The sequence below is a fragment of the Rana temporaria genome, chromosome 4, assembly GCF_905171775.1.
Source record: "Rana temporaria chromosome 4, aRanTem1.1, whole genome shotgun sequence".
Taxonomy (NCBI): Eukaryota; Metazoa; Chordata; class Amphibia; order Anura; family Ranidae; genus Rana; species Rana temporaria.
The window spans coordinates 159,161,618-159,181,530 of NC_053492.1; the positions used below are offsets into that span (position 1 = coordinate 159,161,618).

Here is a 19,913-nt window from a genome sequence, read left to right on the forward strand (position 1 = left end):
GGTGCATCTTCTGGGTCCCCCACAACTCCCACTGGTTCCTCAATTTATTACAGATACATTAATGACATGAAGGTCATTGAGAGCTGCAGGAGACCCAGAAGGACAACACTGCTGACACATTGGTTTACCAGCAGTCTTTAACCACTTAAAGACCGCCTCCTGCATTTACGTCAGCAGAATGGCACGGCTGGGCACGTGCTGTGCTATTGTCCAGCCGTGGGGGCGCGCCCGCGACCCGGTCCGACGCTCCGGGACCCGATTGCCGCGATCGGTCCCCGGAGCTGAAGAACGGGGAGAGCCGTGTGTAAACACGGCTTGCCTGTTTTTCACTGTGGCGGCGGTGGGATACATATTCGATTACGTCACACCTACAGCCACACCCCCCTACAGTTGTAAACACACATGAGGTCACACATAACCCCATCAGCGCCCCCTGTGGTTAACTCCCAAACTGCAACTGTAATTTTCACAACAATGCATTTTTTGCTGCGAAAATGACAATGGCCCCAAAAATGTGTCAAAATTGTCCGAAGTGTCCGCCATAATGTCGCAGTCACGAATCGCTGATCGCCGACATAAGTAGTAAAAATATATTTTTTTTAAAAATAAAAATGCAATAAAACTATCCCCTATTTTGTAAACGCTATACATTTTGCGCAAACAAACCGATAAACGCTTATTGCGATTTTTTTTTAACAAAAATAGGTAGAAGAATACGTATCGGCCTAAACTGAGGAAAAAAAAAATTATATATTTTTGGGGGGTATTTATTATAGCAAAAAGTAAATATTGCATTTTTTTCAAAATTGTCACTATTTTTGTTTATAGCGCAAAAAATAAAAACCACAGAGGTGATCAAATACCACCAAAAGAAAGCTCTATTTGGGGGGGGGGGAGGACACCAATTTTGTTGGGAGCCACGTCGCACAATTGTCTGTTAAAGCGACGCAGTGCCGAATCGCAAAACCTGGCGGGGTCCTTCAGCTGCATTTTGGTCCGAGTCTTAAGTGGTTAAGGGGCCATGTCGCAGTGTTGTAGAGATCTGTTGCGTAGGCAGCAGGAATAGCGCACATTTTCTGTATTTTTACAGGTATATATTTGCTGTCTGTTTTCTTTATGGAAAGCATTTTACATTGGTGGTACCCAAACTGCTGTCCATAGCCCGATGTGGTCCTTTGCCTGCCTCCAGCCCTTGGGGAACTAATCCTTCCACAGACAATGATATGGCACCATTTCTGTCATGGATACCAGCAAGGGGCAGTTTTCCCCGCCCCAATAAAACCAGTGGGGCACGTTTACCCTCTCACATTGGGGCATTTTCTACTGTTCAAAGTTCAGCCCCCCTAAAGCCTGGACGGCAGTAAACTGGCCCTTTGTAAAATTTAGAGACCCCTACTAGGCATCAGAGGCTGCTGGGGAATGAATTTCAATGTTTGAGCTGTGATCAAGGCGGTTGTGCCAAAACGTTAGCCCCTTGTACCCTTTTATTTGTACCCAAGAAACCATTTACTAAGGATTTGGAGTGCCAGCTTCTTCTGGAATCTGCTGGGGAATGAGACTGTTCTCCCTGCTTTTAAGAACCCAATGTTAAAAAAAAAAAATCATAACTGAAGAAACATCTGCCTTAGTGAGCTAGGGAAAGGGAGGAGCATCTGATAAAGTAGTAGATGCAGAAGTCAGCCCAAGAGATGCTTCAGCCCTAGATTTCCTGGAAAGACGAGCTTTCCAATCTTTCTGCATCAATTTCCACCTTACATACATTGCAGGCAAATGTCAGGAGCAGATTTGTTGTCACAGAGTGATCATGCTTTAGTGTGCCAAGACACGTTGCTTACAGTAAGAAAGCCATTGATCTTCTAGAAATACTCCAACCCACTGACTATATGCCGCTTGTCACTGCAAGCAGCAAAAAGTAGTAATATGCAGACTGTCAAAACTTGAAAAACGGCAAAGCTATAGAGCAGCAGCGCATGTGTTGTGGGTAGATGCAAGAGCCACCAGAGTGCAACCAGAGCACTTGTTACAGGGCAGACAATGAAAACTCTCAGATCAAGAGAAAGTCATTCAATCTAATTGGCAAGGAACTCAAAACAGCAACATGGCTTAGAAAACAAGCTGCCCAGCTGTAAGCAGAAAAACACTGCCCAAAAAGAAAAAAAGGGAAAACCAAGTCCACTACAAAAGAAGCCAGACAGCAATGGTAATAAAGTGCTATTCTCTCAATGATGTTTGCGAGACAGCTTTAGTACATGGCAAATACTTGTTTGTCACAGCACATACTCATGATGTACTACAGGCCCTAGTCCCGACGTTCAACGAGGAATCCCCAGAGAAATACTGGACAAACCATAACTAGAGATCTGTGGTTGCTGGAAAAGATTGGGTTGTCATCGCCAAGAATGCAGGGCCATTGCAGAGAACACCAGCACAGAAAACTGGAAAAACCTACATTCAGCAGACACTTCTAGGATTTAACCCATCCAGCATAAACCAAGCAGTGCTCATTGGCTGACTGGAGAAGCTTCTAGGATTTTAAATATCCAGCATGAATCTACCAGCAGAGGTTAAATGAGAACATATTCCCAAAAGCAAGCAAAATCCAAGCAGAAGTACATACTAAAAAGACACCCAAGTGCAACTAGTAAAAGCATGAGATGAGGATTGTAGTCTTAAGGGGGCAGACCTTCAGTTTACATGCTTTGTGCGTTTCTCCTGTAGGCTGCAGTATAACCCTACATTGCTTAATACCATCCAGCCGGGTCCCTTAATGGAAAGAGTACACCTAAATAAACCAGTTAACTTTAATAAATTCATATTTTTGGTCTGAAAGTATCCTTTCAGATATTTCTGAATCTGCAAGTTAGTTACACTGCTAGAGAGCCAAAGAGTAGCTGGCATTATGGCTGTTGCAAAACACTTAAAACTGAAGTTTATTCAGCTTGTATTTCACCTCTCACCCCCCCCCCCCCATAACACACCAATGTTAAATAAAAATGTATTTACAGTGAAAAAGAATGTGTACCTCTTGGAATTAACTGGTTTTCTGCAGTAATCTGCCATAAAATGTGATCTGCTCCTCATCTAAACAAATACAATGTGCTTGATAGACAGGAAAACTAGAATTGTTTGTGTTCTTTATTGAACACGCCCATTAAAACACATTCACAGTGCTGGAGGAAAAAGGTAAACTTGAGAATAGCTAGTGGGACCACCTTTGGCAGCAAGGACTTAAAGCGTTTTTGGTAGCTCTGAGCTGCACAACGTTAAAAGGAGAAATTTGACCATTCTTTAACCACTTGCCGACGGCGCACCGTCGAAATACGTCCACAAGGTGGCTCTGCTGGGCGAGAGCACGCAATATGACGTCCTCTCTCCCAGCTGGGCGAGAGCACGTAATATGACGTCCTTCTCTCCCAGCGCGCCCCCCGCTCGCCCCCGACTCCCGTGCGTGTGCCTGGCGGGCGCGATCGCCGCCGGGCACACGCGATCGCTCGGTACAGAGCGGGGAACGGGAGCTGTGTGTGTAAACACACAGCTCCCGGTCCTGTCAGCAGGGGAAATGCTGATCTTCGGTTCATACAATGTATGAACAGAGGATCAGTGTTTCCCCTAGTGAGGCCACCCCCCCCCCCCCCACAGTAAGAACACACCCAGGCATACTTAACCCCTTCCCCGCCCCCTAGTGTTAACCCCTTCACTGCCAGTGGCATTTTTATAGTAATCCAATGCATTTTTATAGCACTGATCGCTATAAAAATGCCAATGGTCCCAAAAATGTGTCGCAGTACCGAAAAAAAAAAAAAAACGCTGATCGCAGCCATTACTAGTAAAAAAAATATAATAAAAATGACATAAAACTACCCCCTATTTTGTAAACGCTATAACTTTTGCGCAAACCAATCAATAAACGCTTATTGCGATTTTTTTTTACGAAAAATATGTAGAAGAATACGTATCGGCCTAAACTGAGGAAAAAAAATGTTTTTTTATATATTTTTGGGGGATATTTATTATAGCAAAATGTAAAAAATATTCATTTTTTTCAAAATTGTCGCTCTATTTTTGTTTATAGCGCAAAAACTAAAAAACGCAGAGGTGATCAAATACCACCAAAAGAAAGCTCTATTTGTGGGGGAAAAAAGGACGCCAATTTTGTTTGGGAGCCACGTCGCACGACCGCGCAATTGTCTGTTAAAGCAACAGAGTCCCGAATCGCAAAAAGTACTCTGGTCTTTGGGCAGCAATATGGTCCAGGGGGTAAGTGGTTAACAAAACTGAATCAGCTCAGACACATTTGTAGGATGTCTGGTGTGAACTGCTTTCTTGGAGATTATTCCACGGCATCTCTATGGGGGTTAAAGGAAAAAAAAATGTTTTGCTGAAATTACTGTTTACAGGGTATAGAGACATAATAGTTAACCGATTCCTTTTAAAAATAATTAAAAATAAGATAAAAATCAATCATATAATGTACCTACAGTTTCGTTTTTGGATGCCGTTTCCTGCTTCTGTGATGTACAGAGACTCAGAGCCAATACAGGGCAGTGGTGGTTTGTAAAACGAAACCGATTACTGTGTGTCTAAAACCCCTCAACACCAATCACACCTCCTTGATTAGTGACCACAGAGAGAAAGCTCCCATTACCTTTTTCCATCAGGAAAAAGACAACCAGGAAGTGTTCAGAACAGAGAAGGATTACAGCAACATCAGAGCAAAAACGAACAATGAGGACATGAAACCAGGACTGCAGTAAGGTAAAGGAAGCCATTTAGTTAAAAAAAAAATGTTTTCCTTTAGTGACCCTTTAAGTTCTGGGCCACGCCAAAAAGGAGTTTTTTGGAAGCTAGTCTATGGTGGTTTTACTTTGATGCTTAGAGTCATTGACACCCTGACATTATCCTGCAGGATATTTTGGAAAACTTGGGAATTTTCTCCTTAATGATGGCAAGTGGTCTGGGCCCTGAAGCAGTAAAGTCCAAATCATGATGTTCCATCATACTTCACTGTTGGCATAACGTTTTGATGCTGGCAAGCGGTGCACTTCTTGCACCATACACAGTGCTGAGCACTCCTCCCGAACAATTCAACCATTGTCCACAAAATATAGTCCCAGTAGCGTTGCAGTTTACCAAGGTGCTCTTTGCTGTACATTTGAAGTTTTGCCAATGTACTTTTTTGGCGAGCAGCAGCTTCCTCTGTAGTGTTCTTCCATGGACACCCTGCCTGTTCAAAGACTTACATGTGGCACTCACAAATCAGGATGTTTGCCAGTTCCAATGAGGTCTTCAAGCTTTTACTCTTGGATTCTTTACCTCATTGAAGATTCCGCTTTATGCCTTGGAAGTCATCTTGGCTGGGTGCCCATTTCTAGGAAAAGTAGCCACAGTACTAGCGGTTTCCAGTCAACAGTTAAATTGTTTAAATGATGGGTGCCCAAGAGAGATTGCTTTGTATCCCTTACCAGCCTTATGCAGATCAACTACTTTTGATTGTATGTATTCAGAGACTTTTGAGGCATTTTTCACATCTGCTGATGCTACTCAGCAAATCTTAAAATGTTTGAGTGTCAAATTGGCTCCCAAGCCACACCTCCACTCATTTCATTAATTGGACTCCAGATGTGCAAGCTACTGACTCCAATTGGCTTCCTTTGAAGTAAATAGTCTGTTGGTTCACTTTATTCTTCTCCGTCACTGTGAATGTTTAATTCCTTGGGTCTTTATTGACCACATATATTAAAATTGTTTGAATGTTATCATCTTGCTAGATAGACTTGCTACAGCAGCTTGTAATGCACATTAAAAAGTTTACAGTGTGCAGTGAAAATCCAAGGTAGAAATTTTAGCACAGGAGGGGTTTGTACACATGTGTAAGGTGAAATGCAAGGCCAGAGTTCAGTTGTAAATGCATTAAAAAAAAGTTAAAGTTGCCATTTTAACTACTGGCCTTATTAACCTAGCCCGATGAGCCTCAATATGTTGTTCTCTTGTAGCTAGTACACAGTTAAATCAGAGAATGTCTTTTTGCGTGTCACAGACTCCCTTTAAAAGTGTTGCACGTGGTCACTGAATTAGCAGATTAGTAATTTGTGCAACATGCTAGCTGCTAAATTTTTTAGCAGCGGCTGCCCAAAAAGTATATTAGAACTGGCATTGCCTAGGATTTCATTAAGTACATTTTGGTTTCCATTTTTGTTTGCATTTGCATTCTTTTCCCTGAGAGGCAATTCTCTGGTCCATTGTTTCCTTATAGAAACATGCAACCAAGATACAAGGCTGAAATCATCCTCAAATGAATCATTCCATAACATAATGGAAATCATGCTTGACAGGGTCCATCAGCTAATGAAGCAGGACTACACGGTATTAAATATTTAGATTGTAAGCTCCATGAGCAGGACCCTCCTATTTCTGTACTGAACAGTGTTGGTGCTATGTAAATCCTGTATAATAATAAAATAGTGTGTAGGTTTTCAGTTAAGGTATGCAAAATTCATACATTAAATATATAGATTTAATGTCTATACATTAAGGTGATCCAATATGAGAAGAAAAAATAGGACAAAGCTTGTCGTAAGGATTACTCTTTATTTCCCCATGACAGCCTAGCTTGTCTTCTACATTTTACAAGCTTTTTTGTATCTAGTTTTAAACTTTAACCATGTTTCAGATGACAAGGAATGCTGCAAAAATATTCTAATCCAACAAAGTTTATAATCACAAAATAATCTGTATCCATTCTACAGTGTTTCAGAATTACCAGTTAACTTTAAACACAAAAGTAGATAATGATGCTCATGGTGGCTAACTCAGTATGTTTTATCATAGCAACTTGTTGTTCATGCAACACTTGTGCTCAAGGGGAAGGCACAGCAATTCCTACAATGAGCCACCTTATAAAGAATTCAGATAGTTATACAAATACATTTATGTTGCTTTAATTTAGTATGCATTACCTCTGAAAGAGGCAGTCTGCCAATTAAAAAAAAAACACTTGCATCTGTACAGCCAATGCAAGTTTTAAAAGATACAAAGTTTATCTCTTTAAAGTGGCTCAAAATAGATTGTTCATGGCTGCCTACATCTAAAAGATAAAACAATTCTAAAACAGACTGCCTAGGCAGAGTAAAGGTGGTGAAACCATGAATCAGTTTATACAGATAATCACACCTCCTAATAGTCTGAATGTAGCAGTACATATGCACCAAATACCATTGTGGGTTTCCATATCATTTTCATAGAAAACAAACGCCTGAAAACAAACAGGGTTGTAATACAGCACAGCTTCTACCACAACTGAAACAATTTGTACAGGACTGAACAAAATGGATCTAGAAAAACTATGCTGTCCATTTCCACATGCAAAATGGATCAATGTTCAATTTCAAAACGAAAGGATTGCTTCGCTCATACCACTCGTTACGTTGCTCTACACGTTCACGTACGGTAACGCTTGTACTGAAAGGGGGGGGGGGGCAAAAAAATAAAATAAGGGATAATCCTGTTCTTTTTGAAAATTCCTGTACACAAATCAGCATTTACTATATGGAACAGACTGCATAACAACCATTTCATCTGGTGCAAATGCACAGGGTTGCCTTCTTTCAACTCTGATGTATAAGCAACCAACTTAAAAAAAAAAAAAAAAAAAAAAAAATTTACAAGCCATACAAGTTAGAAACTAAAATGAAAGGAAAAAAACTGAGGCAAAGTAAAAAGAAAGCACACAGGCTGTAGGAGTAAACCAAAATCTGCTGCTATACCGGTCTTTGTTTTCATGTCCAGTGTAAGGTAACACTTATGAACTTATTGTGATTTTCTAGGTTTTTAGTATCATCCCCCTGAAGGCGATTCAAGCTTGCATGCGTCCACATACAGCACCACACCCATACTCTCGTACACACGCCACTCCTGGACTGGGAGTCTGCTTCATGAGTGAATAGCCTCACGTTCGTAAGACGAGCCTGGCTCCACAACACTGTGTCCAGACATTCATTCAATGCTGTCCATTCATACGGAGCTTCTTAGCAAGGCCTGGGGCTTATTCTCCTTGGACTTATGCGGGCATCCTACCCATAGGTTTCTTTGTATGCTTACAAGGCTTGATGAGAGTACTGCATTTTCCTCATTTGCTCTGTAAGATCAATGATCCCTTTCAGGCACTGAAGATCTTTGACCTGTAGCCCTTTTCCTCTGCACAACCTATATAAGCATTCGGTGTGAAGTTTTCATTACATTTGCCATTCATTCTCACTCGCACCCACTCGCCATCTTGACATCATTTGGTCTTTACTGTCATCCAAATGAAGTCCGCACATTTCTGTCTCCGATTTAATGCAGCAGCAGATCCCATGAGCCAAGCTTGATGGATCAAACCAGTTTTCAGTGCTGCACTGTACCTAACTTCCAACAAATCTTCCTAGAAATGAAACCCTTCTGCTGGTACGTTGGCAGACGAATTGAAATTGAATGTTCCACCTTGTATTGTTTCTGGAACAAGGCTAGAATCTTCATCAATCTGCCAAAAAACAAAAAAAAAGAGAATAAAAAATTAAACCAAAATAAAAAACATTTTTTTACTAAAAAAGTATGGACACACTACTTGCAGGGTTACAAGCAGCTAGTGAGATCCTTCTTAGAATATCCCATTACAAATACACCAATCCTCAAGCCAAAGGAAGTTTGGCTGATGCAATTTTATCAAGATGTTTAAGATCATATTAATGAAATGCATACAAGGTTTGGGATAAGGCAAAACATTTTCAGGCTAGTGCAAAGTAATGCGATTCAGAAGTGAGCAAATTCCAGCACAAGCAGAAAGTAAAGTGCAGAAGGAAAGCGACAAAATTTGTTCATCACACAGTAACAATATCACCAAGCTCTGCATTCCAGGGCACACCCCTCATCGCCCAGCACCCAATGCCACCAATAAGAGTTGAACTCTTGTTCATCGTTCACACGCCAGCATTCCACCAATGACATCTGGATTACTGTGCACAGACTTGCTTTTTTAAAAGTCACAAAAAAAATCAAGAGATTAAAAAGGTCAAGTTATCCCAGATAAACTTTCACAATACTGGCATAAACCGTGAAAGCGTGCTCTGCTGAAACAGCTTCTCCCTAGCAAGTCTATGCAAGCCAGTACTCATCTTTACTTGCGACAACCAGGTGGCAGTAATAATACTAGATGATGCTTTTAAAAACCAAGCAAAGGGGACCTTCAGCCTGAAAGAAGTCAGTTTACATCTTCAACAATTGCAGCTGCTCCAGACCACCACAAGCGAAAGTTAAGGACAAATTGATAATCTATCCCTTTACAAAGTTTAATCTTTTTTTTTTTGCCCCAATAGTGGCTTGGAGCATGCATGCAAGCAAGCAAGCAGACTGCTCCTGGCTTGGAGGCTCCAGTGTCTAACATCTATCAGTAAACAAGTACCCCAGCAACTGACTTAAGCAGGCTGCATTGACGAGTACTGAAACAATAGAAGAACCTAAAATACTTTAAATGATGGGGGGAAAAATACAAAAAAAATTCACTGCTTCACAATCCTGCAGAAGCCATTAACATTACCATATACTTAGAAAAAAAAGTGACATGGCTTCTGAGGAGGGAATCTTATTTTAACCTTACCTCCCTTCCATCGTATGTCAAGTTATGAATAGTTTTCGGATTCCGAAGCGGCCGCCTATTCAGTAAAAGTCTTTAATGCCTTTTGTAACCATTCCTAAGTCTAACCACTTCAAAACTGGGCTAATTCTGTGTGATGTGGAGATTGAGACCCTTTAAACTCACCCCCCCCCCCTAAATCTATCTGGCTATTGAACTTTATTGTCGTCAGAAGGGATGAATAATATCTCGTTATAGCATTGGCCCTGACAAGTCCTTTTCATGGATATCTGGATCTATTAGACCCCAGATCTCTCCTCTGGCCTCCAAAGTAGCCGATCAAACTTCTGTTTCTTCACAGTGCATATCTGCATCATGGCTGCAAGTACCACCATTGTTCGACGATAGAGAGATTGTGTGTGTGTGTATATATATATATATATATATATATATATATATATATATATATATATATATATATATATATATATATATATATATATATATATATATATATATATATATATATATATATATATAACATTACACACACACACGCATGTTGGTCATAAAGTGATTAAAGTGCAGAACCTCCATTCTTTATAAACTTGTGCTATTACACAAAATTATTATTCAGTCACAAAAAACACCAAGCTAATCAATGTAGCATGTTTAAGTTACTTGAACTATCCTGTGTACAGAATTTGTGTAATTGGGAAGTTAAAAAAAAATGTTTTAGCTTGTCTGGACAAATTTAGCAACACAAGCATTGGACTTACGTCTGATGAGAAAAACTGGTCAATTATTTCAAAAGCCAATTTGTAGATATCTTCATTCTCATGGCTTTGCAGCTGTTCAATCTTCTCCAAGCCTGTTTTAAAGGGTAGGGTGAAATATTATGCAAAACATTAACAATGTTTCCCCCCCCCCCCTCCCAAAATGACTGGGCACCCATTTGTATTACAAATAACCACAAAATGTACATAGCCGTAACTTGGCCCTGGCTCGTTTTGCCAGCATATAAATCAAGCAAATATAAACAAACATTAGGAGTAGGTCCAGCCTGGATGAATTATTATTTTTTTTTAAGGGCACTTGCCTGTCCAGGAAGCCCACAAAGTTGGCATTCCAGCCAATCTTCGGATCGACTCCCAGGTGTTGCAGCAGTCATTCCTGGTAAGGGAACCAGGCAGTGAAGTTTCCAATTGAAACTTGGCCGTGGTCAGTCTTCTGGAAGTGGGGAAGGGAACCTGTCAAGCTGTTCCCCTCTCCCCTGAAAGGTGCCAAATGTGACACTGAGGGGGGTTGGGGGGCTTTAAAGAGAGGAGTGGAAGTTCCACTCTTGGGTGGAACTCTGCTTTAAATTAGAGGAAAAATAAATATAAAAGCCTAAATAGTCTATCCCGATTTCCATATAGCAAAACCTGAACAGTGACAGTTGGAGAATAAAATGCTTACATGGTTGTAGAAGCAAATCCTCTTACCTGGCAATCAAAGATCCATGGGCTTAACAAAGGAAAAATAATGAAGACCAACACAAGCACTTGTAGGCATCACAAGGCGTCAGCACTTCTGCAATGTTACTTTAGGCACTTTTTAGGCCGAGTTTGGTTCAATTAAAAGGGATGGGTTACAGGGGGAGGTTTGTGCAGAGCTAATTTTCATTTGTTTTGGATGCTGGCGCTAGCCTCCTGGCACTAAGGCCCATTATTAAAAAAATAAATAAAAAGGAAATGATATATATATATATATATATATATATATATATATATATATATATAAAAAAAAAAAAAATGGGGTTTAAAGGGGTTGTAAAGGTAAAAAATGTTTCCCTAAAAAGCTCTCTTTACCTTAGTGCAGTCCTCCTTCACTTACCTCATCCTTCCATTTTGCTTTTAAAATGTCCTTATTTCTTCTGAGAAATCCTCACTTCCTGTTCTTCTGTCTGTAACTACACACAGTAATGCAAGGCTTTCTCCCTGGTGTGGGGAAAGCCTCTTGAGGGGGCGAGCAGCAGTGTCAGGACACTCTACTTTGCAGATAGAGAAAGGAGCTGTGTGTTAGTGGGCGTCCTGACACTCAAGAGGCTTTCTCCACACCAGGGAGAAAGTCTTGCATTACTGCGTGTAGTTACAGACAGAACAGGAAGTGAGGATTTCTCAGAAGAAATAAGGACACTTAAAAGCAAAATCGAAGGATGAGGTAAGTGAAGGTGGACTGCACCAAGGTAAAAGCCATGGGGGGGGGGGATGTACCTTTACAACCCCTTTAAGTGAACCTGTATTCCTTTGTATACTCCTTTCAGTGCTTTGTATACTCCTAAACATGAGTGTCTTGTCTAAAAGCAATTACTTATAACCATCACTTCATTACTGAGTCTGTCACTCCCCATCGAATGAAGATACCTCAGTGGAAAATAAGGGAAGGGCATAGGCAAGGCAAATGTAAGAACGGGGATAAAAGCAGAGCTGGTCTCTGCATGTATAACATACCTCCACACTCCTCAATAAGGTTGGCTATGGTCTCAGCCTCATCATCGGCCATTTTCAATATATTGCTTAACCCGTCCAACACTACTTGTATGACCTGGGCATCTTTTACAGTCAACAGATTGCAGAAAGGAGGAATTACATTCTGTTGGATTAGATAAGCCACCTACAAGCAGAAAACCATCACAATTTTAAAATCACAAATCTCATCCAGCTGATTAAAAAGTCCTACACACCAGCTGATTTAGCTACATTAACTTACATTTTACACAGTACATTTTTTATATTATACACTGTAATGACTACTTTCCTTCCTGTTGTCCTTTGCTTTGACTATAGGAATTTGCTATAGTGACAAACACATTCAGACAGACTCTTGAAAGCTACAAAAAAAAAAAAAAAAAAAAACCACCCCAAACACACACAAGCTTCAAGTTCTGATTACATAAGATTTAATTGATAAACTCCTGAAAATATCTGCTATATGTCCCATTCAGATTTTTCACACAACCGCTCGTTGGGAAAGGCTACCTTTAACTTACAAAACCATCCATTTCTAATATTGCTTTAATCCAGGGGTCTCCAAACTTCCTCAGTTCAAGTCAAGGGCATATCCTCAATGTGCACAGATTGAGGATTCAGGCTAGCAGAAGACACCCATGGTCTCCACTTCCCCCTGCCCTAGCATTCACAGAAGCAGGGACCAGGCATGCTCCATCGCCTGGCTCCAGCTGCAGCCAGTCTGTAAACCTTACAGTAGCAAGGGAGACTCTGAAGAGGACCCAAATTAAGGGGAGAGTATCATTTTTACATAAAGATCCAAGTAAAACATACTTATAACTGAATACTGATCCCCCCCCCCCCTCCCACAAATATCTAACACATACAATGTAGCGCATGTACTGAAAAGTTTGGAGACCCCTGTTCTAATCAATACACAGCCCCCTCTACCAACAGTTGTGTCCGATATGGAAATGGTGCATACATGCTTTATATAGCGCCAACAGTCTATTTTATAGAAGATTGAGTCACTGAGAAATTCTTAGGAAATCAGAAAAACTTAAGCGGGGAAGAAGTTACTCACTTGATCTTTCCTTCCACTGATCGTTAAATTGCTTATTGCCCATGCAGCCTCTTTCTGAGTGCCAAAATCACCCTGCGCAGGAGGAAATGCAAAACACAATATTTAAGATATTACTTCATGTTATGGCTACTACAAAAAAAAAACCCCACACAAAATCCCATTCAAATTTACCTTATCCAATAAGTGTATGATCATTGGCACAAGGTTAGCATCAATAACAGCTTGAACTTGTTGTTGGTTTCCTGCAGTGATGTTGGACAAAAACCAGACTGCCTCCTGCAATATATACATACCGCATATCAAAATTCATACATAATCACAAAATGCAACCAGAATATGAGACAAAGTCACAATAACCTGTTGAAGCAGATTTCGACCCACTTTTACAAGGTGGTCTTAAACTAAAGACCCCCCATCGTTTAGAGAGGGAGAGATGGAATTTTATATATCTATATATGAAAATTTTGAAGTAACAAATGTAATTCCATCCTAAGCCAGCCACGGTGTTGGACATTATGTCCTCTTCTGTGGCGAGCCCCCCTCCTTCACCCCCACTGCTTTCTGGGACTTGTGTGTGTCCCAGGAGTTGAGCTGGCCAGTCACAAAGCGTTGTGCAACTCACACACGCACAGTAGAAAACCAGTTCTGAAACCTGAAGGCTCCACTACCAGTTTCTTTTAGTTGGAATGGCGGCACCGGCTCCCGAGCTGGTGGACGAATCGGCCTCGGAGGGCTGACATCACAGGCTCCCTGGAAAGGTAAATTTTCTTTATATAAAGTCAGCAACTACAGTACTTGTAGCTGCTGTCTTTAAAAACACACACACACACCTTTTGTGGCTGGGGCTCCGCTTTAACCCGAGTTGCTAGCACTTTTTTTGGTAGAACTGGGAAGGGTTAAGATCCAATTTTATCACCGAGTGCTTATCAGGGAAATGTCCACTACTTTCTGTAGTGTCTATACAGGAAGGCAACAACTTCCTCATGGGACAAAGCAAAAATGCACTTTAAGAGTTGAGATTTTTGCTGCCATCGTTGGCAAGGATCCCCTCATGGTTTTGTTGGGCAACCTGAACGGGGGTGGGGGGGGTTGTATTGTATCAGAGGCTCCAAATCTGTACACACCCTTCCCCCAGACTAAAAATGTTTTAGCTAGAGCTACAACTTAATACCCAATCCAAGTGATCAAGACAGGGCACTTAAGGTTGCTTCACACTAGCCCATACAGTAAAATGCAGCATTTTAATCATGTGGGCAGTTGTTAGTGTGAAACCCAGCAAGGAGCGGTCCAATACGAGTTTCAGCACATAAACATCCCCCAATTCTATACTTCATTCAGGTCTCTGCTCAGCAGTGTGGTGTGTTGCGATGAAAAGCGGCGACATTTAGTGCACTGTGGGAAAATGCACAGTGTGGAAAAAAATGCTAGTCACTGCACACCCTCTAAATTTTAGTATTAATTTTCTGGAAGGCAACAGTCAAAACACAAATGTCCCTGATTAGTTAAACTTATAGGACAATGTGCTGAATACTTAAAATGTGAGAATAAAAGACAGTCTGCTGAGTAAACTCATGCAAAGACCTGGTGTTCATTTTAATTTCTTTTTAGGGCCTTGTACTCTTAATTGATGGCGAGAAGTTAACACATGTATAGAAAGTGAGAAGTACTTACCTTGTTAATCTTTTCCTTTATATGAGTAAGCAAGGCTGGGAAGTGTGACAGAGCATCACAGTTCAGAACAACTTGCGTCTGTTCATCTGTACCAGTGACAATGTTACCTACAGCTCTTAAAGCAGCAGTCTGGAAGAGGAATACAAAGCAAAAAAAAAAAAACTTACTCATTTCTAGAAAATACTTTAATAGAAATATGTTCTGCATAATCTTTGTAAGGCTCACCTGCACTTTCACCTCTGGGTTACTTAGAAGGGGAACCAAGTTTGTCACGATGGAAGAGTCTATAACCATCTGTATTTGTTCATTACCAGCATCCGTTAAATAGGAAAGAGCCCAAACAGTGTCTACCAAAATCTAGGCATAAACAAAGTAAATTTGTTAAAAAAAAAAAAAAAAAATTGTTTCCATCCTTATGGTTTGTTCAATACAAAAAGTAAGAATTTTGCAGTAAAACCCTTCTCTTAGAGTTCGCCGATGACAGAAAATTATATGGTCGGGTTATATTGCCACCTACAGGAGGATTTGACACCAGCAAACAAATTCAGTAAGCCAGCCCAGGGTAACTCGTCCCATCATGAAATACAAAAAGCATGATTATAATACAAAGAGGTGCACTCCTGGAAAGGGACACAGGAAGCGAGTCAGAAAATTGAAAGGCGATACAACTGAGGTGAGCAACAGCAAACAAAATGCAAAAAAAAAAAAAAAAAAAGTCCGCCTCCCAAAGCTGACAGAAGACGTTTTGAAATCTCTGAACAGAAGACCAAATGGCTGCTTTGCAAATCTGGAAAAGGTTTAGCCTGATGCTAGAGAGCCCAAGAGGTATGCACAGAGCCAGTAAGAAAGGAATTAGACTCTACGCAAGTGGAACTTTAGTCAGAAAATTAAGTCATGCTAGATCACTTTAGGCTGGCCACTTTTCCAGATATAGCCAAATAAAACAAAAAATAAGTGCCTATTCTGTGTAAAATCCAGTAATACACGGTCTCACCCTATTCTGCACATGCGCAATTATTTTTTTAGACACTGTGCCAGTGGGGTCAGTGTAAGGAACAGTCGCCATTATTGTGTCAGTGGAAAGAATAAATTACCCATCAATAGGGTCGGTGGGAGGGAAAAAAAATAAATAAAAATACACCTCACTGGTGTCAGTGGAAGGAATGTTTCCCATGATTGGTGTCAGAGGGAATATATTTCTACCCCACTGGTGATTACAGTGCACACACATTTTTGGAGCACAATTATTAATCTAGAATAGGGGTAGGCAACCTTAAAGAAGGCGGAGATCTACCTGAACATGGAAGACAAAGATCACCGAGCACAATGTCACCTCCTCACACCTGAATTAACCACTTAAAACCCCTTCCCAACTAGACCAATTTTCAGTGCGCTCACATTTTGAATGACAATTACTCAGTCAGGCAACACTGTACCCATATGAAAAAAAAGATAAAAATTGTTTTAAAAATGCATTTTTCTTGGTTATAAAAATGTTGCATCTGTCTTTGTGAAAGTTGTAGAGTCTACAAGCTATGGTGGCAATCACCGAAAATTGATCACACCTTATGTTCTGACGGCCTATCTCATTTGAGACACTAACAAGCCAGGAAAGTAAAATGAGCCCTTTTGGAAAGTAGACATGCAACGCTGGTTCACGCTGCTGCGTTTTGACATGCGATTTAACATGTCAAATCGGTGGCATTTGCCAGCCATGACACCGTCCTAATCTGTGCGACGCCGCATCTGTGGCGCTGCACCGATTTCAAAAAGTAGTTTCTGCGCAGAGGTTTCCAATCGCAGCCGAAATCGGGACTGCCAGCGGGGGCTATATCGCGCGGCTTCACTTCCGCAGCCCAGCGTGAACCTGGGCTCCCACCAAATTGTCATATTAGCAGGTTATTTCTCACACACCAAGTAGCAATTGCGTGCATTGCAATCATTCGTTTAAATCAGGTGGTGGAGGAAACATATCGCTTCCTCACCACCCAAACACACCGATTGCTTTTTAGGGGAGCAGCAGTGCCTGCCACAGCACATTTGCAAGTTTCTTGGGTTAGCTGTACTTTGCTCTAGACTTACTATATCCTGCAGGAAAGGTGCACTTAAAGTGCACCAAAAACTCTTGCACCAGTTTTGGTGCGATTTCAAAAAGTGCACCAAACCTGCAGGATATATAGTAATATAAGTCTAAGGCCAGCACAGGAAAGCTACAGCTAGGTCTGGGCAAACCACAGCACAGATCAGTGTGAAAGCTGCCCTATACCATTATGCCCAGTGTATTGCATCACACTGACCTGAAGATCTCTTCTTCCCTGCTGCTGGCACCACTCTGGAGACAGATAGCTGGGATAAGAGGTGGACTGCAGTTTGTATCACTCTGCATGGGAAAGGAGCCAGCACTACAGAGAAAGCATCAGCTTATGCAGCTCTTTCTCCCTACTATAGCTCCAACTTTACAAGTAGTCCCTTCTGCATTGCACGCCGATACGGTAGTTCAGCAAGCCCAGACCACAATCTACCAGTCATCTGTCTGCGATCTACTGGTTGCCGACCCCCGATCTTCTTTGCTAAAGAACATTTTGTTCATCAAGTTATGTTAAAGTGCAACCCCCTTCCACCACCTGCAGAAGTGATTGAGTGGGTTATTAGCCACCGAGATCACTTCTGCAAAAAAAAAAACATCGCTGGCTGAAAAGATCCATACTGGGATACCTGTGGGCATCATCACAGTATAACAGAAAACCAAGGCCGTCCATGCACGTACTTTGGGCGTCAAGTGATTAATGACAAAAGGAAGCTCTCAGAAGAAGGTCGTCCAGGTATCCCACGATAGCAATCCCGCAGCAGGGCCAGAATCAGGGCGAGCACCTTGGTGAAAACCTGCGGTGCTGAGGCCAGGCCGAACGGGAGGGCCACAAATTGAAAGTGGTCCCCCCCGACCGCAAAGCGCAGAAACCTCTGGTGTTTTGCGCATATTGGGATATGCAGGTACACGTCCTTGATATCCAAGGATGCTAGGAAATCCCCCTGATGGAGCGCTGCTATTACTGAGCGAATCGACTCCATCTTGAATTTTTGCACTGACAAAGCAATTGAGGGCCTTGAGGTCCAGGATTGGACGGTCCCCATCCTTCTTGGAGACTACAAACAGATTGGAGTAAAACCCCTGAAACCGTTCCATCGAGGGAACCGGCACAATCACTCCCCTGACCAGCAGATCCAGGACAGCTCCTTCAGGCGATCCGGAGGTTGGAGGGAAAAAATCTTTGGCGGACAAGAGAATTTCTATCTTGTACCTTGAGGAAACTACTTCGCAAACCCAACGGTCGGAAAGAAGAGACCTCCACCGAGCTGCAAATTCGCAAAGCCAGCCCCCCACCCGAGATATGGGCGGGGGCAGACCTATCCGCAGGCTTAAATGGGAGAAAATAAATTTTGGACAGCCGCACTCCAATAAAGGTAAAAAGGTGGTGCCTTTTATTCTGGTAAAAAAAAAAAAAATACTACAAAAGCAAGAAAAACAAAAAACAAAACAGCAAACAGTTGGGTAATAGAGCCAACTAGTTTCACATTGATAACCAATGCTTAGTCATAGCTAGATTTTGGGCCATTTTATTCACCACTTAGGTACATCTGGAGCGGCGGTTCCTTCTCCCTTATCCGCAGGCTTGTTCGGCTTGCGCAACCAGGGGCGCTTTTGCCTTTCAGTGGACGCCTTAGCACCCTGGAAACGTTTTCCTGCCGCACTTGGCGGGCAAAAAAAACGCTTGGGGGTAGTAAATGGGGGCCCTTGCTTACGGCGAGGCTCCTTATCCTTCCCAGATTGCAGGAGCATAGTGCTCTTACTGCCTGTGGCACCCTTTATGATGTCATCTAGGGACGCCCCAAAAAGCCGTTCACCCTTAAAGGGCACGTCCACCAGGGCCTTCTTAGAGGACTGGTCCACAGACCACCACTTTAGCCACACAAGGCGGCGTAGTACCACCACGTAGGCAGAGGCCCTGGAGAGCAAGGGGAGCGTATCCAGGGCTGACTCAGACAAATTTTAGGCCTTGCACCAACTGGTCGGCCAGGTCTACACAGAGCTCAGAAGCCTTCTGCGCCTCCAACTCCTGCACCAAGGACTTGGCCCGTTCGGTAAGCGTCTGAAACAACAGAGCCCCGGCCAAAACCGGTCTCACCGCCGACCCCACCACTGAATATGGAGCGGGCCACAGCCTCAGCTCTCCTATCTGCGGGGTCCTTTAATGCGGGAGCCCTTTCCACAGGTAACGTGGTAGCCTTGTTCAGTCTGGACACCGGAGGGTCCACTGATGGAGGAGATACCCTTTTGAGGAGGATTTCCTAAAAAAGTGGGTAACGGACAGCAAAGTATTTTGGTACTACAAAAACTTTCTGCGGCCGTTCCCATTCCTTGTACAACAGTTTGTCCAGATATGGAACACAAGGAAACACTTTTGCGGTGAGGGGGGGGGGGGGGGGGAGGGGCTTGCGGAACCCAAAAGGAACCGGCATGTCTGATGCCTCCGCCAAATCCTCAACGTTTTTGAGTGTCCCGCACCGCAGTGATAAGAGCTCCAACAAATTCCTTATCATGCTTTGACCCTGAAGCAGAGTCATCCTCACTGTCCGTGTGGGCCAAGTCTGCATCATCCAACATAACGGAACCAGAGCCAGATACAATAGCAGGGCCTGATTCCGTGTCAGAGACATCCCCAGTAGCAGGGAGGGGGCGCTTTTTACCCCCCTTCTGGCCACTTGCTGCTTCAATCCTGGCAAAAAACACCTCAAGGACTGCTGCCATATCATCCACCGAGGTCGCAGGGGCACTAAGGGTTAACTCTGGCATGGTTGGGGTAGAAGCCTCTGGTTCAGACTCCATGCTGACCCACCTATATATGCCGCCTTCGTACTGCAGAAAAAACGGGACCCACAGGCCACCCTCCCGGTTGTTACAGAGAGCAGGGGACTCACCACCAAGAAACAGGCTGTACTGCTGTGCAGAGCTGAGAGCGCTGACCGTGCTGTGTCATCCCTCAGGATGAATGCTGCGGCTTCG

The 19,913-nt window shown here is 42.5% G+C and overlaps 1 protein-coding gene across 1 annotated transcript in view; it reads right to left on the reverse strand.

Annotated features, from left to right (window-relative positions):
- Positions 1-6,568: 6,568 nt before the first annotated feature.
- Positions 6,569-19,913, reverse strand: part of KPNA4 (karyopherin subunit alpha 4) — a 35,155-nt gene continuing 21,810 nt past the window's right edge. The window contains exons 11-17 of the mRNA XM_040349278.1: positions 15,077-15,208; positions 14,852-14,980; positions 13,352-13,456; positions 13,181-13,252; positions 12,100-12,262; positions 10,387-10,478; positions 6,569-8,518 (exon numbers count right to left, since the gene is read on the reverse strand). Coding sequence (XP_040205212.1) covers positions 8,420-8,518; positions 10,387-10,478; positions 12,100-12,262; positions 13,181-13,252; positions 13,352-13,456; positions 14,852-14,980; positions 15,077-15,208 — 792 coding nt within the window. The 3' untranslated portion in view covers positions 6,569-8,419. The remainder of the gene's footprint in view (positions 8,519-10,386; positions 10,479-12,099; positions 12,263-13,180; positions 13,253-13,351; positions 13,457-14,851; positions 14,981-15,076; positions 15,209-19,913) is intronic.